At 40.2% G+C, this 27,680-nt stretch overlaps 1 protein-coding gene across 1 annotated transcript; it reads left to right on the top strand.

The window, feature by feature from the left end:
• Nucleotides 1–2,829: 2,829 nt before the first annotated feature.
• baiap3 (BAI1 associated protein 3) lies at nt 2,830–26,366 on the top strand (the record flags this gene model as incomplete). Its single annotated transcript, XM_080043485.1, has 33 exons — nt 2,830–2,969; nt 10,089–10,176; nt 10,868–10,951; nt 11,134–11,241; nt 11,973–12,032; nt 13,216–13,282; nt 13,849–14,065; nt 14,292–14,336; nt 14,462–14,539; nt 14,981–15,086; nt 15,192–15,299; nt 15,396–15,488; nt 15,949–16,052; nt 16,131–16,248; nt 16,818–16,942; nt 17,923–18,013; nt 18,319–18,375; nt 18,481–18,578; nt 18,694–18,745; nt 18,870–19,021; nt 19,146–19,269; nt 19,761–19,901; nt 20,135–20,230; nt 20,928–21,143; nt 21,587–21,655; nt 21,756–21,835; nt 22,538–22,646; nt 24,558–24,629; nt 24,729–24,812; nt 25,153–25,273; nt 25,355–25,478; nt 25,902–26,107; nt 26,263–26,366. 33 exons carry the CDS (start codon nt 2,830–2,832, stop codon nt 26,364–26,366), a joined length of 3,537 nt encoding a protein of 1,178 aa, XP_079899611.1.
• Nucleotides 26,367–27,680: the final 1,314 nt, after the last annotated feature.

The following is a 27,680-nucleotide window of genomic DNA, read 5'->3' as shown; positions in this document are numbered from 1 at the left end:
GTCAAGCCTCAACGAGCAAGAGACTTCCTGGAGTGACATTCAAAAAGCATACGAGACTAAACTCTTCATAACAAGTGGAAGCTGCTCAAGACATGTTGCGATGCTGATAATAACTAGTGCGTTGGCTGAATGTCTATGTAAACAATCCACTAGAGGAAATGACACATTGATGATGTCTGACGGAGAAGGAGCAGCATGGACACTCAAGTCTAATGGAGTAAAGTGTGGAAACTCCAAGTGGATAACAGGTGTCAGCCTCCTGGATCGATAGCAAAGCATGCTGTCCTTTTGGCTCAGCCAATGATGCAACTTGTGCTATGAGTTCCTGGCTCACTGGAGAGCAAAGGAGCAAAGAACCATAGCAGCCATAGAAGGGAAATATGTTTCTTTTTCTGGATCCATTAACTGGCACTGTAATTCAAAAGATGCGACCTTCAGCAGTACTAACCAAACTATCAAGACATCGGCCTTGCTTGTGTAATAGGCAGCACAAGCCTCGAGTCTCTTGTCTCTACAAGCACACTGAGCTTATTTTCCTCTATTACCGATTGTTAATATCTGTGGCTTTTGTGTCCTTTGCCGGCTGAAAAAAAACAATACAAGTTCTTCATTGCCAGAAGATGTACAGACGTTGGCTGTCAACTATTGAAAAGGGAGTCTGATTGTCTGCCCGACTGTCTCCCGAGTCCAGAGACAACTTCTCCATCAATCAAACTATTTCTCTGGTGTCCTTGTCATTTTTTTCGTGCTCTCCCTCCTTCTTATACACTGACATTCAATCGGCGCACTGACTGTTGGAGTCCCGCAAAAAGACTGCCAGTCATCCAGGTGGAGCCAGTATCAAAGTTTAAATTGCACAAGCAGGGGCAAACGTGATTGGATGTTGTTAAGGAGTTTCTTCAGTTTGAAAATCGGCTTCACTCTCTTCCTCCGTTGCTATGGCAGCTAATAAATGTTGTCTGTATCTATGGGGGTTTAGTGACCAACTTCTAAATTGAACCGCAGGTATTTATAGACACCCAACCTTCTGCCGCAATTAAAAGGATTGACTTTTTGATAGAGGATAAATATATAGCGGATAAAAAATGTAATGGCTTTTAACCAATAAGGGACCAAGGGACATGTAGGAACATTACACTTAAAAATATAAAGCACCTCAAGGATGTGGCTTTAATATGAAATGCAGTATTTCCCGTCAAATCAATTTTATTTTTTATTTTTTTTACACAAAACTAAATGTCAACTTTGGTCAAAGTGAAAAGGCAAAATGAAGCTGAAACAAAAGCAAATGATGTTACTGAAAACTCTGAACTCTCTCTTTAACTGAACCCTTCCATTTTTGGTAAACCTGCAGAGTTTCATTAAATATCCTTAAACTGAACGGTCGCCTGTGTGGAGTGCTAACAGTGCACAATAATAACCATGACGCTTAAATGAAAGTTCACTTTATGGCAAGTGGCTTCTCTGAGAAAGACCCACTCGATCTCATCAAATTGCTTAGCAACACAGTGGCAATCTCTCTAATGTTGCCGGTTAGCCTTATATTTTCTAAAATGACATCACACTGTCACGATGACCCAAGAATACCTTTCTCTCCAAGTGCCTCAATAAGAATGGAGCACCTGCTACTGTTACACCTTATGGAAGTGAAAAGCTGCCATACAATCTGTTTGATGTAATGGTTGTTTTTGTCAAATATAGTGGTTGTATTTTCATTTCTTTCCTAAGTAGCTTTATATTTGAATATTTCCAGTTAATCATATTGAGATTAGGATTCAGTAAATGGATTCAAAGCTTTTATGATTGTGCATCACATTAGATGAGGAAGGAATCTATATCAATTATATGTAGGTTAAATATTATTTTTCAACAACACTATTTAAACCTTGAAAACAGGGTGCAGGTGACACGCGTTGCTCACAGGCACATCTTCCTTAATATTTTAGCATGTTTTTTTATTCATATCACTTATAGTATTACCTTATGATTAAGTTATTTCTTAACATTGATTTGTTGTCTTGCCATTTTTATTTCAGTGATACAACAGTTTTTTTCACGACAGTGCTGGTATGGGGCTTGCATGAGTCTTAGCTCTGTGTAACTTCTTGATTTGCATTTTTTGTACAAAGTATGGCCCCAAAAATAACAGTGGATTTACTTAGAAGTGACCTGACTTAAAGGTGGTAAATTGCACTCCCTGCAGCATCAGTCATGCTCGGACAGAAATAGAACACACCTTCTGCTGAGGAAGAGACTAATTATGTTAAAAGAGCAAGGGGGGAGGGAGATTATACATCTGATTGGACCAGAGAAATTCCTCTGTAACCCACTGTATTTCTAGGGAGAACAGTTTTTTATGAATATGATAACATCATATTGAACATTCAATTGCATTTTTGAAAATGTGGTACCTAGGGCCATATCATATACAAACCGCAAAGTGTATGTAAATAAAAACAATAACATGCACCGGAATGCAGAAAGGTGAACTCTGATTACTATTGATTATGAAGCTCCCATGTCCTGAGTACAATGGAACGCACCGCTGCAGTGCGGGTCATACGACATAGCCCCTCCGCTAGAATTACTTGGCAAAGCAGCAAATACAGGTGCTTTCATCAGTGCGTCATATGCTAAATAACCGTTTTTTTTTTACCTCACAATGAGGAATTTAAGAGACTTTACATTTGATGTTAATCCTACAGATTACATTTTTTAAATGAAATGTATTTTGACCAGGTTCCCTAGAATCCAAGGTGTGACTTGTTTGCACCACAGTGCCATTGTCTTGATGTGTGCTCTCTGTGTCTGTTCCAGCAGTGAAGCATCATGACGACACTGCTGGACTTAAAGAGCAGTGTGCTGAGGCAGGTGCAGAGGAGCCAGTCCCTAAGGAGCCGAAGGGAGACGCCGCCGACTCCAACTACCAGCAGCCCCCTCACACAGTCTCCTGACCCCTTACCTCGCAGGTGTGCACACAATACACAGCATCACATGACTCCCAAGTACTGTAGCTGCTTTCCAATCATCTTATCATGAAGGTTTTTCATTGTCGTGCAATTTTTAATATGGGTTATTATGGCTTTTTTTTTCTTTGCTGTCCTTCTGAGTATACCCGATGAACATTTTGTGTTGCTTCATGAATTTAAATTGGACCTACTGTTGGTCCCACATTATGTCTATCTTGAGTTTGAGCAAGAAGCAGGAGGCATGTTGTTTACTGTCTCTTGACAGTTAATAATTTGTGGCTTCAATAATGAGAGTCTTATTTTTTATGAAAATCGAATTGTAGTCAGTGTGGAGAGATAATAACAGCCTTTGTTAAAAAACAAATGCACCTGCTCACTTGCACTAATTCCTGTCTTTTATTCAGGTCATCATTTCTTGTCAACAGAGTATTTTAAAGTGGCTGGCATTCATTGCAGGGTTATGACTTTCTGTGAGCGGGCCTCACACAAGCTTCCTCTCCCCAAGGACACATCAACCACACTATTACATGCACAGTCAGGCTCTGGCTGGTATCCGTGTTTCTAATGTTCACATATCCCCTCCAACATAAAAGTGCAGCATAGTACTGATGTGATAAAGATGCCTCGCTGTATCCAAAATCCGGAAAACAAATCACCTAACTTGTGTGTGTGTGTGTGTGTGTGTGTGTGTGTGTGTGTGTGTGTGTGTGTGTGTGTGTGTGTGTGTGTGTGTGTGTGTGTGTGTGTGTGTGTGTGTGTGTGTGTGTGTGTGTGTGTGTGTGTGTGTGTGTGTGTGTGTGTGTGTGTGTGTGTGTGTGTGTGTGTGTTTGTGTTAGCCTCCCACATGTTAACTTGGATGTTTCATATGTAAATAGACACTGACTACAGCTAAAATGATTAGTCCATAAAACAACACATTTGTTCATAATTATTTTTCCTCAATGTCAAAGCCAAAACATTAAATAGTTGAAAGGTTCCACCTTTTATATATTGTATACTTCTCTTTGTCTTAATAAACTTGAATATCTTTGGATCTGTAAAGAACCTATGACATGTTTACCTTAGACCTTGGACATTGGAATATTAATATGGCTATTTTTTTTTAAATAATTTTCTGACTATTACATGATTGTTTTATTAATTAAAGGTGGGGTCTGGCATTCAGCAGACGCACAGTATGGACAGGTAGCAGATCGTGAGGAGATATTCACTGATTTGGACAAAAATCTTAATTTGCTCAGCTGTGCTTCACTTAACTTAGAGTGACAGTTTACTTACCTATTTATAAAAGGAACTGCTCATTGTCTGACCACAACATACTGATTTATGTGTTGACTCGTCACAAATTATTGTTTTATGTAATGCTTGTGACATATACTTTAATGTATGTTTGTATGTATTTGTATGTATGTCCATATGCTTTGTACTGTATGTCTATCTGTGTAGATATGTATTCAGTACAGTATGTGTGTATATATGTTCTGTATTCTTATCTTTCTATTCTTTTTTTATTTCCTGTTAAGCTTTTTCTCTCACCTTGTTGTGTAATCTCTTGTGAATAATGTCATGTGTTACCATTACATTGATAACACTGTGTTCATCTTGAGGACATGGAGAATAAACTGGACCTTTGTGGATATTGGTCTTGATCTTGTCTGATCTCCGGAAGGTTTTTCCCAATGTTTTCCTTGGTTGAATGTCTGTTTTGTTGTTGTCGATGTTTTTTTCCTTCCCTGTCTAGTAGCGACTAATAAAGTAGCATAGGTAAAAATCAGTCATCTGATTTATTCTCAGTCTTGTTTTGAAGCTTCATCTGAAGTCAAAACTAATAGCTTGACCCTGACGTTTCTATAGCAACCTAAACACAGGCTGCTGGCACGATGTGAACTTATACTTGCCTGTGTGTCTATTTTTAAAGATGACCAGGGAAACCTCAGATGCCCAGCTCAACAGTTATCAATTCTGGATTGAAAAGACAAAATACTGGACCTACAGAGGATGTATGGCTTTCTTTTAAAAGTATGTTTCTATCTAAAGCATAAGCCTCCTGATGCTGTCTATTGAATTAGCATTTGTAGGCTAATTACATTTTTATGACAACTCAAATGTCAAAACTGCTCCGGTAGGAACCTTTTTTGTGTCCTTCATTAAAGGCTAATCTGAACTGTCAGAATCCCACCTTTTTTTATTTCCTCTGCCAGCTCCCTGGTGCTACAGGCTTCCTACTGAGCCTCGGCCGTGCACATCCCTGGAGTTCTCATCATTAGCGGCAAGCTGTTGATCTTTGTTATCCATTCTAGACTGCCTCTGGCCTGCCTGCACTCTCACTTAAATTGAGAATTTGCAAATGAGGCCGGGTGGATTTGGGCTCCTCCGACAGTCGTCTGACAGACGCACAGACCGCCACAATGGGGTCAACTTTTTAATTCAGTGCCACAAATCATGTTTTTAACTGTAGGTGAGCTGGATCGTTCAGCCTTTACCGTCAGATGAACTCAGCTGGGTGTTACACAGCATTCAACCCTCGGAGAGTTAGATTTAAATTAATATATTCCCCTTCACTACTTCCATCGCCGTCAACAGTGGAGGACTTAACAGTTAATGGGTTTGACAACAAAATCAATTTCGAATCGATAATTGACATCAAACAAAGACCCCTAATGAGGTAATTACTCATAGCCTTCCTATACATTCAAAAGCTAAGGCTGGTGTTCTTCTATATTTGCTAATCAATTTTCTCAAATAGCTGGGTGCTGTAGTTTTCAAAAATCGTTCGAGTAAACAGTGACTTTGTTGTGGCGTGACTATTTGTAGGCGTGGATCAATACACATCTTGTGCATAGGTTCCCAACCGATTTGGCTTTTAACCACTTCAAATAGGCCTAAAGCAGTGTCTGCGACCCCTCACTGCCACCGAAGGGTCATTTATCCCTCCAAACATCTGACATGATATGTTAGCAGCTTTCTAGAGGTATTTAATAAATCGCCCAAAAAGAAAAAAAATAATACAAATATTTATAAGAGAACTTTCCCTCTTCTTTTTTCCTCTCCCATTAATCATCTTGTGACCCCTTTAAGGAACCATTGGTAGGCTCCCAAACACTGTCTAATTGAGCCTTTAAGGAATGTTATATTTAACATATTTGACTTAAAATAAACCTCCGTGCTCATGTTCATTGTAGCAAAGGATTGTGTCGACAAGTGCATTATGGTGGACAACAATGAAGCTGTTTGGCACATATATAACCAAAGCACACTTCAGCAACACAGATAATACTTGTCAGCACTGCAGGACAAGTTTGTTGTTGTTTTGCCAACAAGAAAATGATATAGGTCGCCTCACCCTTTAAAAAAACAATAACACATGCTGTTATGGACAAACATAGCCTACTACACATTTAGGATTACCGAAAAATTCGACCTAATATTGTCAGGAAGGATTTCCCTTTGGCAATACTCTATATAGCATAGTGTACAGTACTACATTACATGATGAATAAAATATGACAAACATAAACCAGGAGTTCAGTGCTGCTTAGGCAATATGTATGTTATAGTCAGGAATCATGTAAGAGCTTTGTGTGAGAGTTGCCCTTTGCCTGTTTTAAAATGGGTCAAATTGACAGTCGGCTATTGAAACGCACAGTGAGGGAGAAACTGAATCACAACCGCGGAGGACTCAAGTTGGAAATAATTTCACACCAGGCTACTCCGCTGTCTGTCAGTAGTTTTGGCCTGGGTGAGTTATTGAACAGAGAGACTCTATCATAGCGGTTGCGATCACATCTCCACATTTTCTTTTCACTTATTTACGATAGGAGCCACAGGCAGATGTTATGTACTGACTGTCAACCATGATGCCTCGGATTAACACATCTTCTCATATCACTGGACTGCATACAGACGTCTCATTGTCTTTCATGCTGCAGCCAACAGTGGTGTCTGCACTAGGCGTATGAATTACAATGTGTGCTCCAGCGGGTATCATATTAAAGTTTGAAGGGAGGGTTGCCTTGACCTTCGCACCCCCAATTAGTCGTGCTCAGTTTTTTGTCTGATTTACTCACCAGACACAAAAACATAACTTAATGAATTCTGAAAATGAAAAGAAAATGACAGTAAAAAAGGGGGCTGGGGGGGGACTTGTTTCCTAGCAACATCAAATCAGTTTGTTATTCTGGTGGAGTGTTTGTGTGCGTGTGTGAGAGAGAGGTTGACCAGCATATTCTTTTTTAATATGTATCGAATCAGAATTTGCATCCTTTGGGCTTTAGCTTTGCTTCTAACATCGTACTACAGCTCAAAAACAAAGGACCGAGTCTGCCTTGACAAATCCGCAAGCACTTTCACTGACAGATTTCTGGATATGAGAATGCCCTGGGAATATAATGATGAATGTGGAGGCAATTGAGAGTCTCGCAAGTATTACAATTTAATCAAGCTTATTTGCCATAGGCCTATGTGCAAATAAGAAGCATAATCTCCCAATGAACAGGTGAATCCTCCCATCTCTTGTCGAAGTACAGGCTCTTTCTGTGGAGTCATTCACAGATTGTAGACTATGGTTTCAAGCCCTCCATCACTGACTGAACTGTTTGAGATAAGGGCAACAATATAACTTCTAACATTCTACAAAGCCGACTGAAGCTGGAAACTCTTTGTTGCAGAGTTATTTTAAATTAATAAACAATTATTTAAAAAATGTCTGGGTAACACTTTACAATAAGGTACACAAAATTGCAGTACCTACTACATAGATATGTGTTACCTAGGCTACTACATAGGTTTTTGTTTTGTGTTACCTACTACATAGTTTTTTTTGTGCTACCAAACACATAGGGTTTTTTTTTGTTACCAACTAGGCTACATAGGGTTTTTTTTTGTAGTAGGTAACACAAAAATTTAAAAAACCTATGTAGTAGGTAACACATATCTATGTAGTAGGTACTACAATGTTGTGTACCTTATTGTAAAGTGTTACCATTTATTCTGTATCACTTAAGTATTCTTTTTAATTAAAATGCCTAAAAGTCAGTGGTTTAAGCTTCTTAAATATGAATATTTGATTGTTCGAGAAAACAGGTTAAAAATGAAAATCATCATGAGTTGCAACCCAACCACGACGCATGACTTGATTAAAAACAGTGTTTTGTATTGCTTTGTGTTAAAATAAGAAATGTTCTGAAGAGGGGACTGTATCTAGTCTGGCTTGATAAATGATGTGTGTTTTGACTGAATTTGTTTAAACTTTAAAGCTATAGTGTGTAACTTCTGTCACTCTCATGAGTAATTACAACAACACAGTAGGCGCATCTACATGAGGTAAGCCTATTGTGATCAAGCATGGATTTCATTCCTTCTTCTGTATTTTCTTAGCAGGAGCATCAACAACTGAAAGGTTTTGTGGGCGCTTCTCGAACTCCTGCACCAGTGTCAAGGGGGATGACACTAGTTTGTAAACCCTGCCATACTGACAAAAACAGAGAAAGTTTTTTTTTTGTGGAGCTGATCGGCTTAATCAACTTTGTGTCAACTCGTTTGGCGATGGCTTGAACGTAACCAACATTCATTTGCATTATATGAAAATGTTACGCCATGTAGCCAAAAGTTGTACTGGGTTTACTGCCACTGGAAACCTGACCAGCTCTTCATTAGTCCTCATCATCAGAACCTTGAGGGGATTTGCCATCCGAACCACAGAGCTGTATCAGTGTCAGTGGGTGCTGGGATGGGTTTCCACACGCCTGCTGCCATTGCGGCTAAGAAAAGAGCGTGACAGAAGTGTCTCTGTTGAAGGGCCTTCTGTATAATGTGACGGGGTTTGGCTGAGAGATGAGGAAGGAGACAGAAGCCAGGGTGAGGGGTGGGGTGTGTGTGTGTGTGTGTGGGGGGGGGGGTGAGGAGTTGCGGGCAGACCCCATAGCTGATCCCAAACGCCTCTGCAACAGCTCCCATCAAAAGCTGAATCCTCCCGCAGTGATATCCATACAGGCCGGTGTTGTGCCGAGTTTGGCATGCCTCCCGAGAATTGCATGTACCTTAGGGATATACTAGCACACATTGTAGTGATTATAAAGGCAAAATTTGGTCTATAAAATATATAATCTTCTTTGCCGGGTTCATCAATGATAATTCATTAGGTTTTTGTTGGGTTTTTAAAAGTGGGAAAAGTTGGGTGTCAAATTAATTTGGTCAAAGTGGATTAAACAAAGTAGGCTATATGATTATAATACTATTATTAAAAAAATGTAATTCATACTAGGGAGCCAAAATGACTCAAAGTATGTGCTGTTAAATCAATATGATTCATAAATATCCAGATATACAGAGTGTGAATGCATTATTCAGCAAATAATTATTTAGAAAGGCGTATGCATTTTTGGCAGGTTCATGCAATTTTCGGCAGGCATGCAGAACTCGGCAAAGACTGAATGCATTTTTCCGCAAAGGAGTAGCCTTATAAAGGTGCATGCAATTCTCAGCAGGCAGGCAGGCAGACCTCAGCACAACACCGGGAGGAAGGATGCCCACTTAGTTTGATGGTATATAGGGATTCCCAAGGTGCTCATGGCAGCCATACACTCTCTCCCTGAATGTGCCTGCCTGGATCACCATGACAACTGGGGCCAGCAGGGGTGGGGGGTGGTCCAGGGATTCACTCACACCTGGAGGGAAAACAGACAACATCATTTGCATTTTTGCATACAGCTCCCCTGCTCTTCATAGTAGTAGATTAACACGGTTCATGCAGAGTGCAGACTCGTTGTTTTGAGCCGAGAGCTTTGGTTCCATTCCTTTGCCTTTTTAGGGTCTACGAGATGAGACGATGTTTGATGGCCGAACTGCAGGAGTCCAAAGGTTCAAAATAAAAAACGTCAGAGATTGAATTAATTTGGAAAAAAAGGATGCAGAGTGATTCCACCACTGTTACTGATTCCCAATTTGTTCTTTAAGTGAGATGTCTGATGAGATGATGTAGGCTAGTATCTGTTTTTGCAATAACATGACCCAGCATATCACCTCACTCTTACTCGTAAATCAACATATTTTCCCCAAGTATCTCACATCTCTATTTTAGAGATGAATCGTCAATCTGTTTCCTCGTCTGGTCCTTGGCAGGATTTCCGAGGAGAGTGTGGAGTTCTTTGAGCGTGTGAATGCCATCCTTCAGAAGCAAGAGAACATGCTGCGGGCTGCCCAGGCTGAGGTAAAAACCCAACTACCACCCCTCCATCTGTTACACACTTGAAGCATGCTCGTGTTTGCGTAGACAGAAGAGCTGGGTTGAGTTGGATGATCTGAAGACATGGAAGCTCAGCTGTGACAGACTGCTGTCAATGGCAACGCTCGCCTCCTGCTGCTGCTGCCACAGCTAACGAGGCAATGATGTCGTGTGCTACAAGCTTTGCTGAGAGCAACATGATGACAGGGGAGTAAAGAAAAGAAGCCAAAAGTCATCATCAAACCATAAGGGACACTCACACTATAGATCCAAATATGATCTGTTGATAATGTACATTTTGGTCTGTTTTGCTTAAAAAAATCTGTCACATTGGAACATTTTGTCACATTTAAGCAAATGAAGAGTGATTTAAACATTGACACATTTTAGATTAATTCATTCAAATAGGTATTTGAGGCATAATGTGGTAAAAAATAATATTTACAAGAGGAAAGATAAGCAAGTAGAACAGGCTACAAATGTTGGTCTTTCTTTCCTATTAAATATCTCTCATCATTTATGTTGTTGCGAAGACTAGAGAACCAGCTCCAAAAACGACATTCAAACCAGCGTGAAACCTGGTTGTTCTTTCAATAAAACCTCACTCAACAAATCATTTTAGCTGGAGGCAGATTTTGCTTTGGCTGAACTGTTTTTGTTTCTGTTCCCTTCATAGAGTGAAAGAGGGGCCTGCACCGTGCCACCGCCCCAAGAGCATGTAGACCAGTCCTTTATACTCGACAGAATCAGCAGGACGGAGGTGTGTCGGCTCAACTTTTCTGTTTTCAACCCATGTCAGCAGGGATTACATTTAAAAGTTAACAATAACAAGGATGCAGTCGATGTTAGTTTGATGTGCAACAGAGCAGAAACAAGGCAGTGGAACATGAGCTTTTATTTCTTAAGGGTTGTTATTAAGTGGTGGAGTGTGTTTTCATGTAGCTGGACCTGCTTTATGAGGAAGCTGTGTACACGGTGGTCAACCGAGTGGGAGTGCCTTCAGCAGAACATGTGAAGAGTGACGAAGATCTGTTTGCTTACCTGCTAAAGGTATCCATCTATCTTTCTTTCTATTTATCTATCTATCTATCTATCTATCTATCTATCTATCTATCTATCTATCTATCTATCTATCTATCTATCTATCTATCTGTCTGTCTGTCTGTCTGTCTGTCTGTCTGTCTGTCTGTCTGTCTGTCTGTCTGTCTGTCTGTCTGTCTGTCTGTCTGTCTGTCTGTCTGTCTGTCTGTCTGTCTGTCTGTCTGTCTGTCTGTCTGTCTGTCTGTCTGTCTGTCTGTCTGTCTGTCTGTCTATCTATCTATCTATCCCTCCATCCATCTATATTTTCCATTCAATCTTTGGTAGTGACACAAATGAGTGTTATTTGTTGTGAGCAGGCTATAAGAATCTGAGCAGATGCTCTCGTCTCAGACCTGATTAAACATCAAAGCCCAGTCACACTGTGTGCTGATATTCAGCTGTGATATTGCATCCTTTCAGATGATGTAACGCTAAGGATTGTAGCCTCTTTTATGTTTAAATTGGGTGACTTGTTTCAAGGTACGTAGCCTTTTCCTGGCTCTGCCTCACCCAAATATTCCTTAAAGGTGTTTCAGTGGTGTTGTTATTTTTTCTTCAGTTTTAGAAAGCACACGTTTCATCTGTTCAGTTTTCATTTTGAAATGTAACAAGAAACAGGAATCATTTCTAGAATGTCTCTTCAGGTTTCTGTTGCATTGAAAAAATAAGCTTTTTTAACTGTCTGACCGTCTCTCTCCAAGGTGTTTGATATGGGCAAAGAAGAACATGACATCATTCTCCAAAAAGTTCAAGAAGCCAAGGTGAGACATGTTGTGCATGAGTCACTGTGAATTCATATGCCGCTGCTGCTAACAATATGCCTCAGATATAATGTGACAGAAAATATTCAAATAAATAAAATCATTAATCATGTTATTACGCAGCCCCTGCTGGCATACTATAAGCATACTATAATTACATCGTTGGCTTTGTATGGGTGAATGTTGGACGTTTTCATTTGCAAGTTTAATTGCTAAAAAAGTAATGACAATAATAATGGTTCTTGTTTTGTGTCTGGTAGATTTCAGACATATTAAGACAGCCTGGAGGCATCATGGCTCATTCATTATTTTTTGTGTTTATGTTTATAATTGTTAATACATTGGAAAGTATGTACAGATTGAACAGGGTTGTCACTGATTCACCTTATACTATAGCAATAATGTCTCAAACTAGAACCCTATTGGTGCCTGGAACATAGGCTACAACAGCATGGTTTGCAAAAGTATACTGTATGTGACTTGGTAAAAAACTTCTGAAGTCTTTTACATTTACATTGACATATACTCATTTGTATAACACCTTTCTTATAACTGTTACAAATTGCTCAACAAGGAAACATATTTAAGTAAGAAGACATGCATACAGACCAATGGGTGGTTGAATTCTTTAAAAAATGAACTCTTTAGTGGTCTGAAAGTTCAGATTTCAGCAGCATCACAGGAGGAGTTGTAGACTACTGCTATTTGCTCATGATTTGAATGCAATCCAGTAACAATAAGGCTAAAAGCATTGCCTGGAGTGACACAGTTATTAGAGTGCACTGATGCCCTTGGAGAGTTGAGAGATTAAGAACCTGTAACACTTGAGAACCCCATTTGGTATGACTGTATCTTTGACTTGACTGACCGGGACATTTACATATCACAGTTAATATACTGTGGGGGCCGATGATTTAGACTTCTGGAAATGTTTTGTTCACAGTGAAAATATTTTATCATTTAAATATTTATTTTTTTTGCCTTTGGAGGAACATTTGAGTTTTTTTACACTGGTGACCCCCCAAAAATACCTGACGGAGCTTACATGAATAGATTTTTGACTTTCTTACCCCTCCCTCAGGAGTCATGATGAAGATATTATGTTATAATGTTCTCATTGCCTGGCCTTGATTTGGGGGTATTTACACTGAAAAACACAGTAAATTCCTTTTTCTTTTCACAGCAAGCCAGTTTTTCTTTGAGAGTTTCTGTTATGAAAGCAAAGAACCTGATGGCCAAGGATGCAAACGGTGAGAGATCTCAAACATTCACTCTCCTCTTGAGAAACAAAATAGTTGAAATATGTCAGCAACTGTATGGAAGTGAGAAGCTTTTCAGTGCACTCATCCAAATAAATTGTTCAGTGATTCCACTCATGTCTACAATACATTGTGTAGTTTTCAGCACTTCACGCCAACAGGGCTTTTATAGATAAGCGAGGCCTGTAAAGATGACCAGCAGTGATGATGGTTTGAATTGTGTTCAACCTGATCATTACTTTTTGCCATGTCATGATGAAATTGAATAATTGTAATTTCACAGACACTATTCAGAGTAAGGAGCTGCCATTTCTCTACTGAGATTGAGTGATACAAACATGTAGATACAAGCTGCAAAAAATTTTTTACCCAAGTCTGCATGGACAAATGTTGAGCCCCACTTCATTACACTGACAAGCTTGACCAAAAATACTGATTCATCACAGATATGCTCAAATTCTTCTGTCTTCTTGCTATTAGTAACAGCTCCAGGGTGATATGAACAGTTTCATTTCTGCCCTAACCTTTTCTACATGTCACCCATGGGTGCCTGCCAGGATACAGCGACCCCTACTGCATGCTGGGAATTCTGGAGGGCCAGGCCCCGCCGCGGGAGGTGGAGGAGAAGAAGGAGAGAAAGTTCAGCTTCAGGAAGAGAAAGGAGAAGCTGGAGAAACGCTGCAGCACCAAAGAGTCGCTGCCGGCAAAGTGCATCCAGGTGACAGAGGTCAAAGCGGAGACTCTGAACCCTGTGTGGGACGAGCACTTTGTGTTGTGAGTATGGCAGTTGGAGTGGACGTGTTGATATGTGATGTGACACGTTCGCACAGTTTCATTTGTTTCACACGAAGGCTCACAGTGACAAGTTCAGAACACTGTCGGCCACACAAGGAAGGATCACTAAAAGGATCGAGGCGTTCACTGTCAGTATTTAGTCACAGAGATGACACTTCAGTTCATGATTTGATCTGTTTTCTGGCTGTTTTTTTTCTTTTCACAGTGAAATAGATGACGCTCACAATGACCTCTTACATCTGGACATATGGTAAGATAACTACTGGAAATCCACCATGACAGTGGTTTTCATTACACATATTGCCGCTGCACAATGAAAGTTGTTGCATGAGATGAGATGTTGTTATAACCTCTGACTTATCCACTCTCCTTCAGGGACCATGATGATGACGTGTCTGTTGCTGAGGCCTGCAAAAAGCTCAATGAAGTCAGTGGACTTCGAGGAATGGGAAGGTAGAAGAAACGGTGTTGTGTACTCCTGAAATGTCATCATACTGTAATTAGTGGTTCGTAAAATGGTGCATGTGCAACTGAATCACCCATTTTAATATTGTGCACAATACACAGTTGTCCAAGTTGGTAACTTATTTATACATTCAATTCTGTTGTTGTTACCCTTTAAAAACACAGACGTGCAGTAAAGCCCAGTACCAATACAACTGTGCATTTAAAGAACAGAGTACTGCTTTGGCCATGAAGGCCAAATAGTGTTGTGCCAATCATAACCAAGGGAAAAAAGGACCATAGTACTGTGGTGAACAATGTATAATTTCCATTGCAACAAAGATGAAATTTACAGTCAAGTTTTATTCGATAATTAATCTCATTTTGCCATTTTTTTGCAGAACGAGAGCCCTTATTTCTTTGCCTTTTTCCTGTGCTTTTTCTTGACAGGTACTTTAAGCAGATCGCAAAGTCAGTGCGTTCCAATGGCTCCGCCTCATCCGGCTCCGAGGAGAATGCAGACGACTTCTTGGGATGCATCAACATCCCTCTGAATGTGAGCGGTCACAGAGTTAACATGTCAAAAAACAAAGTTCTCTCCCAGACATGTGGAGCTAAGTGTGTGGGTGTCATTGATGTGTGGCCGCTTTCCTTCTTGCAGGAGATCCCAGTTGGCGGCTATGACACCTGCTTCAAGCTGGAGCCTCGATCGAGTACGTCCAAGGTTCAGGGAGAATGTCACCTGATACTGAAGCTGTTCACCTGCCAGGTATGTTCAGTATTACAGTACTTGTGTACACACTATACACTCTTCAAGAGTTCTCACAGCTTTTAATACTCTTCAACCCTTATACTTTACTTTCAGAGAGACACAACTTTGTCCAAGAAGGACTCAAATGTCTCCATTCACAAGAAGCTGCTGAGTCAGATTGTGGAGTATGAGCACATGCATGTTAAGGTGAGTGTCTTCCACATCAAAACACGCTTTGGGATAATGTTGTTGTTGTTATTTATTGACAGAAGATATCCCCACAGAGCTTTGAGGATGTTCTTAGTTGATTACTTGCGTGCTTAGCCTGACAAACCACCAACAAAGCATGGCCTCTAAGGGCCACTAAATTAGATTTAAGAAGATGAGGCTTTGTTCTGAGAGTGCAGGGGAACTAATCATGTGCACGGGAATTAAAGTAGAGTTACTGCTGTGTTTAAAGGAAATAGAACATTGCTGGATAGAAGGCTGAAAAGCACCGAAATCCTCTGTGGTTGATATACAAAGTCTACTGTATATTGTGATGTAGCTGTGAATAACATTTCATAACTACATTTTAATATTTTAGCATAATTTCTTGACTGTACGGCATTTCGTAAAACTGAAATGATTTGAAATGATGTTGTAATCCATCCAATATAAAATCCAGAGAGAGCCCTACAACTGGAACGGGCAGGTTTGTCCTGCAGCGTGGACTGTACTCACTCACCATGCTGTGCAAACTGATCTCTCACCTCTACAACAGGCCATCATGTGAGTATCAATGGAGTCATACAGATGGATCGAATCATTTCTGAGCGCTCTAGCATCAGTTTTGACTTTATTTAACAGTCGCTGGCAGTGCTACAGCAGCCACCATCGGACCCAGAGGTTGTGCTACTCCCTGCTGCTGCGCCTCCTCAGGACCATTGACGCAGAGTGGGACCCTGCCGCTGTGAGGGGAGACCCGGTAGGTTCAATAGACATTATTATTAGGGATGGGGCTGATCCCATCCAATATCGGTATCGGGTCCAATATGGATGCAAGTATCGCATATCGGACTGACAACTCCGATTTTTTTTATAAATCTAATTTTTTTTACTACACAGTAGTATTATAATTTAGCAATTCAGAAGTTGAGTTCTGATGTTTAGATTCAAACAGTTTAGATAGAAAGCAGTTAAGATAAACCTTCATGCATTTGTGTACATGTGTTACTCTTTTAAATTAAAATTTCTGTGTTGCTTAAGCCTCTCTAACCTTACACATAACATCACCACACCAACAAAGAAATGTATGATAATTATGATATCGGACAGTATCGGTATCGGCCGATATCTAAAACCCAGATATCTGTAAAAATAGCGGATCGGTGCATCTCTAATTATTAGCAAAGTAAAAACCCTCTTCCTTCATCTAGAAAACAGTCACCTCATTAGCTCAGCTCCTTCACTGACATCCATCAAGGGTTTTTGGTTACAGCCAAAAATGTCTCACAGCAGCCAGTGTACTTGAAGCTATAACTTTCATGTGTCCAGGAGAGGCAGCTGTCAGATAGCTTCAGGCTGTACACAGAGCACTGCCTGTGTCTGATGAAGAACATGCGTCAGGTTTTCCCCTGCACCAGCGCCGCCGCCATTACACGCTACGAGCTCATGCTGAGGTAAAGTCCCTCGCCATGCCATCAAATCACACACACACACACACACACACACACACACAAACATCGCCTGTGCTGCCCATATACCAAACACACGCTCAACCTCTCATCCCCCAACACACACTTCTTCAACCATAGTCATACACTGTAGTAGACCAAGCAATGTTGTACTCAAAGTGAAAAATATTAATCATTGGTCATTACTAGTTTTAAATACAAAAAGTATTTGAGCATGTATTCCTGACAACAAAGTTTGTTGTATAAAACGTAAAAGAGCCTGTCATTTTGCAACATTATAATGTAATCATAAGCAACAACTTAGACATGTCCATTTCACTTCCAAATCCTGACATACACACTTGTAGGGTCATACAGTCAAATCACTGAAAGGATAACACTTTGTCTAGCAATCAATTTGCTCCAAAAATGGAAGATTATATATTATACAGATGTGTTTTTAATATTGCTTGAGTACATGTGGAACTTTAAGCTAAAGTGAATCACCAAATCATAAGCATTCATCCATTGGAGGACATGAATACCCACAGTGAGTTTCATGTGAATCCAGGCATTCATTTGTAGACGGAATTTGACATAAGAACAAGCCAGTACAATCATCATGTCGCTTGAAGAGAGTGTTTTTTTTTATATAAACGTCCCTGGTAAGAAGAAGTCTGAAGTGATCAACACCTTAAGGGAGATCTGTTTTACACCTCTCAGAAACATATGCACATTCACACACACACACACACACACACACGCAAACTCACCTATAATGTCGAATCTCTTTCCTCCTGCAGAGATAAACCAGGATCCTGCATACAATTAGAGTAGGGGAAAAATGACTGAGATTGTACCTTTTTATTATTTTTCTCAATACTAAGGATAGTAGGACTGTGTGTGATGTGAAAGTTATAGCATGTACGTGACCTGTAGGCAGTCTTGTATTGTACTTGGCCTTTTTCCTTGTCTGTGTACACTAGGGGGATTGGCTACATGCAAAACATGCGGGCGTTTAAGACTGTGTGTCCTCTGCGAAATGAACTGCATTTGGACATCACTACTGCTGTGAAGGTAATGGTAAAAAGTATTATATATTAACCAAACATTTGCTTTACAGGAATTCATTTAAAGGTACCAGTCTAATTGTTCCTCTGATGATCCTAAATGACGTGTAACAGCAAACGAGACCATCAGTAAAAACGTATTTTTATATAGTTTTTCTTAATGGCTTTGTCATGGGTATGCTCACCCATGGAACAACAGCTGGCGTAGGAAAAACACTACCACCTTTGTCCAAAAGGTGTGCAAGAATTACAAAAACTGAAAGTTCCTCGGAGCACCTTTAATTTGTGTAATTCATTACTGTATTTCAACAGAAGGGGAATGCAGAGTGGTATGAGACCCTTTTTGCACGTCATAAACCAGAAGACGGGGTAAGTTTGGACTGATGAAAAGTTCAAAATGATAGAAATGATGATCCTATACTTTCACTGTATGTGGCTCTACAATGTTGTTGACTGTGAACTGACCATGTATAGTGTCTGGATGAGCAGCTGAAGAAGCTGGTGCACGTGGTTGACGCTGTGTGTGCAGACTTGCAGAGAGCCCAGAACATCTACAACAAACTCTTCTACAGGTAGATATCAATGCTGCACATTGCATCAATATAAAAAAAAATACTATGTAGAAATGTAATATTCAATAGCACCTAAACATTGACTGCCATTCTGTGTTTTTGTTTGTTTTTACAGTGCACTGAAAGTCGATTTCTTCAGCATATCATACAGGCAGTTGGAGAAACAGGTATGCTATTAAAACTAGCAATAAAAGTAATTGTAAATAACTTTTCTGAAGTGTTTTCTTAAGTCTTGCTGTTGCTGACCCTGATATCCGTGCTCGATCAAGGACATATTATTGTATCCGTCAGGTAGCTGATGATGTTACCGTAGCCATGGAGCGGGTTTGTGGGACTCTGGAGCAGGAGAGCGCCAAACTCACACAAGCGATGGGAGAGACCATTTATGAGCTCTTCGTGTCCTTGAAGATCCTCAAAGGCTTTCGAGAGTTTCTTCCTCTCAAGTAGGCCATCCATTTGACTTGACGTTATTTGTTTGACATTTGAAGCTTGAAGGAGATGAGGAGACTTTAACCTTTCCTCAAGGTTTGAATTCATTAAAAAAAGGTGCGTTCTTCTCCCTAACAGGGATGCTAAAATGTTGGCCTTGACTGGCTTTCATAATGGGTTCAAGTCCTCCATTCATAAGTGGCTGCAGATCGTCCATGACAGATCCTGTGACAGAATGCGTAAAGCAGTGGAAACAGACAAGGTGAGAGGTGTCTGCTCTCATTTGCAGATATGACAGACATTTTGACATTGTATTTGATATTTCATTGTTTATAAATAATTAGAATATATCCTTGTACAGTCCTCGCTTACTACACTTAAATAGTGTGGACAACCCATAGTAAAAATATGTATATATTAGCTTTGAAATAACTCTACATTGTGTTGTAAAGCATGTATTAACTGTTTATACAAGTCATTGAGCTGGTAATAATTGCTTTGAAACAAGTCCTCGAAATGATGGCTAATGTATTTACTACAGACACACAAATTGTTTACAGATACAAATTGATTACAGCTGTTGATGAATATGTGTATTTACTTAATCCTTATAATTGCTTAACAGGGTGTAAAAAATAAAGTAAACCAAAAAGAAAAGGAAAAAATGACATAATCATCACATAGTCTTTAAAAGCATGTGACATTCACATACATAACGCATGTGGCCTGTTTCATGTTGTGTTTTGAGAGCAGCTGGAGCCTGTACAGCAGGCCAAACACAGCTCGTCAGCAGTGGAAGTGACAACATGCTTCAGCCAGGTTCATGAGATCTGGCTCCAGCTCGCCTGGCCAGACTCTTCGGGGGCCTTCATCTTTATCACTCGTTTGACAGACGTGAGTGCCACTTCCACATGATGCACACGTTAAAGCGTGACTCGGAAAAGACTCACATACTCACATATACTGTACACACACACACACACACACACACACACACACACACACACACACACACACACACACACACACAGGATTAATAAAAGATGGTGCTGCCATTACGGTCGAAAATCAAAAAGGAATCCAGGAATGTCACTATAAAAACAGGGGTGGTATTTTATCTGTCATAGAATTTCTGCAGCGAGGCGGTGTGCTACTCGGAGATGATTACACGCAAGATTGAAAGGAACCAGCTGGGCCGAGACTACAAGAGCTTCACAGTGCAGGTAACGCCTGTAGCAAGACGGAGCAGGGGGGGAGGGCACACAATGACGTGTGAAATAAATGTCACCAAGTCTTCTCCTTGGCAACACACAGGGCTCCTCAGCAGGTGATCAGATAGGACAACAACAGCAACAACAAAAAATAATCATAATGTTATTTGTATAATAACTTGCATGCAGCTCAAAGTGCTTTACAATATATGTAGAAATGACATTTCGTGAGGGTTTTACATTGAATCCGAAATGGAGTGAGCATAACACAGGGATGGATTACCATAAAAGGAAAAGAAGATGGAAAATAAAGCCCATTTGATAAAGAAAGCAAAAAATAGGATAAATTAAAGTCAGAAAACCCCATTGATAATGATAGTTATAATAGGATAAGATAAAGTAAGAAAGTCTCCACCATGTACCTTTCTTGTTCATTTTAATGCAGTGGTGGCAATTTGAGACTTAATTAGGGAGAACTCAGAGGGTTAGAAATCTACACTCAGCGCTTTGGCCTCTGAGGATGAGCATGGACGATATGTTTACACACCCATTGCAAAACAAAACGGTTGCCTCTGTGTCATCGTCTATCATTCACACTCGCACTTGATCCCTCCACTTCTCTGTAGCCCTGCTTCTTTTCCTTCTTTTGTTTCTCCACCACCTCCACCCTGTTCTTCTCCTCTTCTGCTCCTCCCCTGCTTCCTGCTAGCTCTGCGTGGCCCTGAACAACACGGAGCACGTGCGTGTTTTCCTGGGTCACCTGCCTCGAGACCTGGACTGGCCAGGTGTGGAGCGCGCCATGGAGGAGTCCTGTGGTGCGGAGGGCAAGGAGCAGGTTTACAAGGCTCTGAACGGGCAGCTCTTTAACATGGACCTGGACCTGCAGAGAGAGGCCAAACGACTCATCACACTGCTCACCGACAAGGTACACAGAACATGAATACCCGGCCCCCAGATCAACTACACTGGAGGTGCTATGCTTTAAAGCCAATGGATGAATCTGTTCATTTTCAATTTGGAAAATAAATATTGCACACACTTAACCATTGTACCCTCTGTGTACCTTGTAGTAAAATTTAATTTGTTCTCATGTGTAACTTGGAATTTTGGTGAAGTTTACATTCAATTTGGTTATAATGAGAGATTAGAGTAATAACATCCAAATCTTGTGTTGTGAAATGCAGATGACACATTTTGTTCTTGGGTTGCATTGGTGCAAAAACCACACTGCACAATTTCTTGAACTTTTTGCAAAATGGTGTTAATGGTGTTTGGAAATGTACTGTATATTATGATGTACACACATGTTTACATATTTGTAAACATATGCACCTGCATGCACACGTATGAGACAATATTTCTGTGCAGATGCAACCTGAGCTGCGGAGGTACATCCAGCACATCAGCCTGTCTCCAGACTCTATCAACAATGACGACGTAAGCCCCAGTTAGGTTTCTCTACAGCGTTCATACTTGTATCAGATGTGTTTACAGCCAGAATACTTGTGTAAATTTGGTTAATGTGACATTCCCCCAGGCTGTGAGCCCTCTTATGAAGTACTTACAAGACACCATGGTCATCCTCACTGAAAACCTTGTAAAGGAGAATCTGACCAGGTAATTACTTCCTCCTCTTCTCTCCATACCAAACATATGACTTAATTTATTTTCTGAATAACAATACACATTTTGATAACAGTTCTGACTGAATCGTAATAGAGCCACATTCAGACTGATTACTCATCTCCATTCCGACCGCCTGTGCTGCTAATGATAACATTTCAAAGAAAATATTGGGTTCTAAATGATGAAACACAAACAAGACAAAATGTACTACTTAACTCTCACAGGCTCATGTGTCACATAATACAACAATTAAAGCCACAATGTGTACATTTAAAACACCCTTCAGTGATAGTCATTTATTTACATGAAGACTTTCAACGTACTTTACATACACATAAAACAATGTGTCGTCCGCATACATCAACATACATTACAGCCAAAATTAACTTGTGAAAATTGAACTCGATAACACATGTCTGTATGTCAAGTTACAGCCATACTCACTGTTTTTTTCTCTTCATTAAAAAGATTTATTTTTATTTGTTTAAAGGTGAAATCTGTGACAGCTCAATAAGCCAATAAGCTACACTGCGATTGTGTATGAATGCAAGCTTTGCGATAAAAATATCCCCGGGACATGGTTTGTGTCTTAAAATGATCAAGCTAAGTAAAAGTATAAGGTATAAGCTGTGTCATCAGAAGGTCTGGTCAACATTAACCCGTGGGTGTTTCATTGTGTCTGGTGCCTCGCAGAGTTCTCCAAAGCATGTGGGAGCTGCTGCTGCGAATGATCCTGGATGCCATCGCGGAAAACAGGGGCGTTCAAGTGGAGTTCTACAACCGCTTCCAGTACACAGTGGAGGTCAGTGATTACTGCATTTCATAACACACTACTCATTCATAGCTGTTTCCAGTTGAGCAAAGTAGTCGGCTTAAAAGGACACGGGTCAACATTATAAAGATGCTCAACCATTTGATAGCTCTGTTAACCTGCTGTCTTGCAATCATTAGCATACATTAGATATTTATGAAGCCGCTGAGCAATGGCAAAGTGAGTTCCCTCGTGAATGACAATATGTCAATGCCAATGTAACCAGCTGGCAGGACATGTGACAGATTTGCAGATGATAAGTAATGGCATGCTACATGAGTAAGTGGGCTGAGTTTGGAGTTTGGCAGACAGACAGATATGGTGTTTGCCTGCCAGAGGTTTCATGTTGTTTGTGTGAACAACATGTCTCAAAACTATATATACAGTTTGTATACTATTTATATATATATATATATATATATATATATATATATATATATATATATATATATATATATATATATATATATATATATTGTTCAAACAAAGTTCCGTTGGATAATATGCAATGACAACACATAATCTGTCTATATATACTGTATATATAAGTAGGGGAGAACGGGGGAATCTGAGGCATCGGGTAATGTGAGCCACCCCCTGTATCTAGGCTACGGAAAACATTTTTGGTCATGTGAGATATATGTTTTCAAGCCCCTCTCATTTCCCCATGGCCCTTAAAAAGAGGTGCTGTGGTAAGCATGTTTTTTTCACCAAATAGGTATTTTGCATGTAAAAGTAAATTTTCTTGCTGTCAACTTAATCAACTGTTGTGCCAAAGTAAATGTATTCACGTAGAAAAACTTCTATCATATGTGTTGATGAACTACCAACATATAAAAACCATGTGATGATATTAGCTAAAGATTAGCCTGAAATGCTAAGAGAGGTAGTTTTTTCTCAAATTGTGGTGGTGGGGGAAAGTGAGCCAAATGCTGTGGGGGAAAGTGAGGCACTGTCTCACTTTCCCCCACCATGAGGCACAAGTTAAGTGTAGTCTTAAACATATTTTAATGTAATATTACATAACATATGTTTTATTTTAAAGTCATACACATTGTAGAAAAGCCATCATGCCAAGGAAATACACCAGGAAGACGACCTGGGGCAACCACACGGAAAGAGCACCTTCTCATCTTTCCCTGTAACCACCAGGGCTGGAATGTAGAGTAGGCCTAGTTGTAGAGTATGACAGGCTGATGTTATAATCCAGTTGGGTCTTCTCCTGTGTTCTGAGTCCCAGGCTGTTCTCGCTGGTTCTGATTTTCCTATGCTTTGACCCCCAGACACAAGCTGGCTCTAAGGGTCCTTTGTTCTGACCCCCAGACTGCGTTCTAATCTAACTGGTTCTATCTTTCATTTGAATCTTATTAAAACCTTTTGAATTATAATATGTTGTATTTGATTTTGTTCAGAGTTACTTTCAAGTGCTTAGAAAATTTGCTTTGCTTAATTGACCAAACCCCATCATTCTTTTACTAGTCTGACATTAGTTCTGGAATGTGTGGCTAGCTTTCAGGATTCTAACTGTTACAATATGTGTTGTTATGGTAGTTTCAGAGTGGAAAAAGTAAGTGGATCAGTTTACCCCCAGCTGGTTCACTTTACCCCCTTGATTTTTCTGGTCTGTCTCAGTTTACCCCACAGCTGGGGTAAAGTGAGCCACATGACAACTTTTTTTAAAACAATCATATTTTCACTGCCCTTTGTCTTGAAAAAATTCTGCTAATGCCCATTTCTAGGAAACATCCTGAATTAATGGGAAATGTATAAATTTGAGTGATAAATAATTTTAGCTCGCTTAGAGGGGAGCAAATGTAAAAAGTGGTTCAGATTACCCCGTTCTCCCCTATGTATTTTTGATTTTTTAAATTTTTTCTAAAAAAAAATTCTTCCACGCTTTAGACCCTGTTGCAGTTTTTCCATGCCAAGGGAGAGGGTCTTGTCCTGGAAGACATGAAGAGTGGAGACTATAAGGTAGGGCTTTCTTTTGCAATTTTTTTTAGGATTCATGGGGAATTACTTTAAGGTGTCATTTATCTTTTTCCATTTCTCACCGTACCCATGCTGCTTTAGGTCGTGGATGAGGAGCTCAGGCTGAATAAATATTCCTCCTTTGAGCTGATTGAACAATACTATCTGGAGAAGATTTCCCAACAGGTGGGTTTGAACTCACCAGGCTGACAATTCCCTTTTAGCCCTGAAGTGAACAGAGGTTTTATTGATTGGACAGCACAGCACTCTGTCTTCTGTCACTATACCTCTGATTGAAACTCTGTCTTTTCCTGCACTCTTGAAAAAAACAGGCTGCTGTGGGGTGAACATGTCGACTGATGTACACTGCTTTTTGTTTGATATGTGTTGAAAATATGTCGAGGAATAATTCCTTTACCTAGTTTCTGCTGCTGAAAACTCAAAGCATAATGTCAGTGTCGCTGCACATTTCCACACTGTTTCTAATTATCCTCCGTGATAAAAAAAAATGTGTTTAATGTTTCAGAAAACGCTCAAACATACTCGCTATGGTCGGATCAGTGTGAAGTGCTACTATGACGCTCCAGAACAGAGACTAACGGTGGAGATTCTGCATGCTGCAGATATAATTGCCCTGGATGCAAATGGTAAGACTATAACAGTCAGAATAAACGACAGGTTTTTGTTTTAGAGTTGTGTTCGAACATAATCTCTGTTGTCCCCCTCAGGTCTGAGTGACCCATTTGTCATATTGGAGCTTTGTCCTCATCACCTGTTCCCTATGGCAAAGAGTCAACGCACGCAAGTCAAACTTAAGACCCTGCACCCTGTATTCGACGAACTCTTTTACTTGTGAGTATTATTTCCCCTCCTATTCCTCTTTTTATTCGCACAGCCCCTAAACCAGCGTTCCAAGGCGCATACTCTTTCCTTTTTACTATTCGACATACAGTACTACAGCTGAAAAGGTATCTAGTTAGCGTGCACTAGGCATAACATTGGGACATACTTTCATCATAACATCACGCCTTTCACTTGCCTTCTTTCTTATGCAGTATAGCTGTCTTATTGCTGGTTGTTTTATCACACGGAGGCCCTGTCCATGTGACGTACTATAACTTCCGGTGCGCGCAGAGGATTGTTAATTAGTCAGAAGAGCCCAAAAAGCATTCTGCATCTAACCACATGTATTGGCCCATCCTAAATCTTTTTCTACCATTACTAAATGTGTTTGGGAAAGGAGCCCTTATTCGTTTTGGTTCCTGTGTCTTCCAGTCACGTCAGTCCCGAACAGTACAGACACAGGTTTGCCTGTTTGACCTTCACTGTGATGGACTACGACTGGCTTTCCACCAACGACTTTGCCGGTGAAGCCGTGGCTCCCCTCAGCGACTTCTGCTGGCCCGGGAGACCCAACGCATCGGCAGCCGGAAAGAGCGTACAGCCCGCCATTCTCCACCTGTCTCGCAGTAAACCCAGCGGTACGTATAGCTCCTGGCTTGTACACAAACAGAATATTGGCTTCTTGGGTTTCCAATTACTTTTTCAAATACAACATGAAAAGACATTCAATCCGAGGAGGTGTTAGTGTCAGGTGTAGGAAACGGCTCTCATCTGTTTGCTTTTCCCCCTGCAGACAAGCCAATCATGAAGATGCTGGACGCTCGCATCGGAGACAAGGAGGCTCAGGAGTTTGTCCGCAGGCTGAAGGAGATTGAGAAGTCAATGGAGGAGGAGTAGAAAGCTGTCGGCGTGATGCCTGTATTGCTGTTTCCTGACCACGTCTTGCAACATGTGCTTTTTGTACCGGTACGATGTTTACACTATTTGAAAATCTTTTCCAATGTTATTGCTTGTTCAGTAATTATACCAAAATGAAAAAAGGAAAACAAAAGAAAACAGTGAAGCTCATTGCTGTTTTTAGAGCTGAGAGGTGAACATCCCGTCACTGTACTACCATATGCTGTCTCGGTTACACTATATTTTAGAATTGAATGGATAGTCAATCCTGAATGTTACTAGTCTATATTTTTTTGTAATGAGGTAATTGTTATCTGTGTTGTATGATCTTTGATATGATAGATTTAACATTTTAGAATTATTTTGTGGAAGTAGCTTAAATATCCAATAGTATTGAGTCAAAGGCTAAAGCTATACCTCAGATATGCTCATTAGTTGCAGGGGAGTTTTAAAGGTATCGAGACTTATCACATTCTCCATGGACACTGTGGAGATAAATTGCCTAGAAACCTGTTTAGAATGTGAAAGCTTGGAGCCACATTGATGGCCCTGAACACAGTGGAGCGCTAACGAGCAGTTATGAATAAACAATGACATTGCTATGAAGGAAATCAAGAAAACACAAACCATAGCTTTGGGGATTTGTGCTTTGTGAGAACACTCCCTCGAGGCAAAGGCCACAGCTTGGGTTCATTCAACTTTACAGATTGCTCTTCACCAGGCTCACAACCTGTGTGATGGGAAGATCAGTTATTTTAACACAATTCCCTCTTGCTGTCTGAAAACAGCACGTCACGAACACTACAGGAATGAATGTGACAGTGTTGCTGGCTTAAAGTCTTGGAAGGACAGGGAATAAACTTGTCCCTCAAAATGTTGAACTATTGTCAGCCAGCATTAAAGTTACTCGTTTCTGTCATTTCATTGACATTAACTACTGTATAGAAACATTTCAAATTGATTTTTAAACCTTTCCTACCATCTGGGTTATGGGGATAGATCCTGATGCCTGATCATGTAAAGAGAGAACACACATCCTGACATCCCACAGATAACACAGTGGGTGGCTTAATGTCCAGACATCCTAAATGTTCAACATTTGTTAGCTAACATTAACTTTCTAAATGCTCATTAAGCAGTTAGAATGTTCTGGAAACAGCCATTAAGCATGACAAAGCCTCTGTTATCTCGACTTTAAATCAATGCAGCTCCATCAAAGCCTTCTACAAGGACTCAAAGTCTGTGTCTGTCTGCTTTAATCTCTTGAGTAAGGTGAAGAGGAAGGCATAATGAACCTTATGTATATGCAGTGGC

Source organism: Ammodytes marinus (assembly GCF_949987685.1).
Source record: "Ammodytes marinus genome assembly, chromosome: 16".
Lineage (NCBI taxonomy): Eukaryota > Metazoa > Chordata > Actinopteri > Uranoscopiformes > Ammodytidae > Ammodytes > Ammodytes marinus.
Note: the sequence above shows the minus strand (reverse complement) of the source record. Positions and strands in the feature narration are given on the sequence as shown.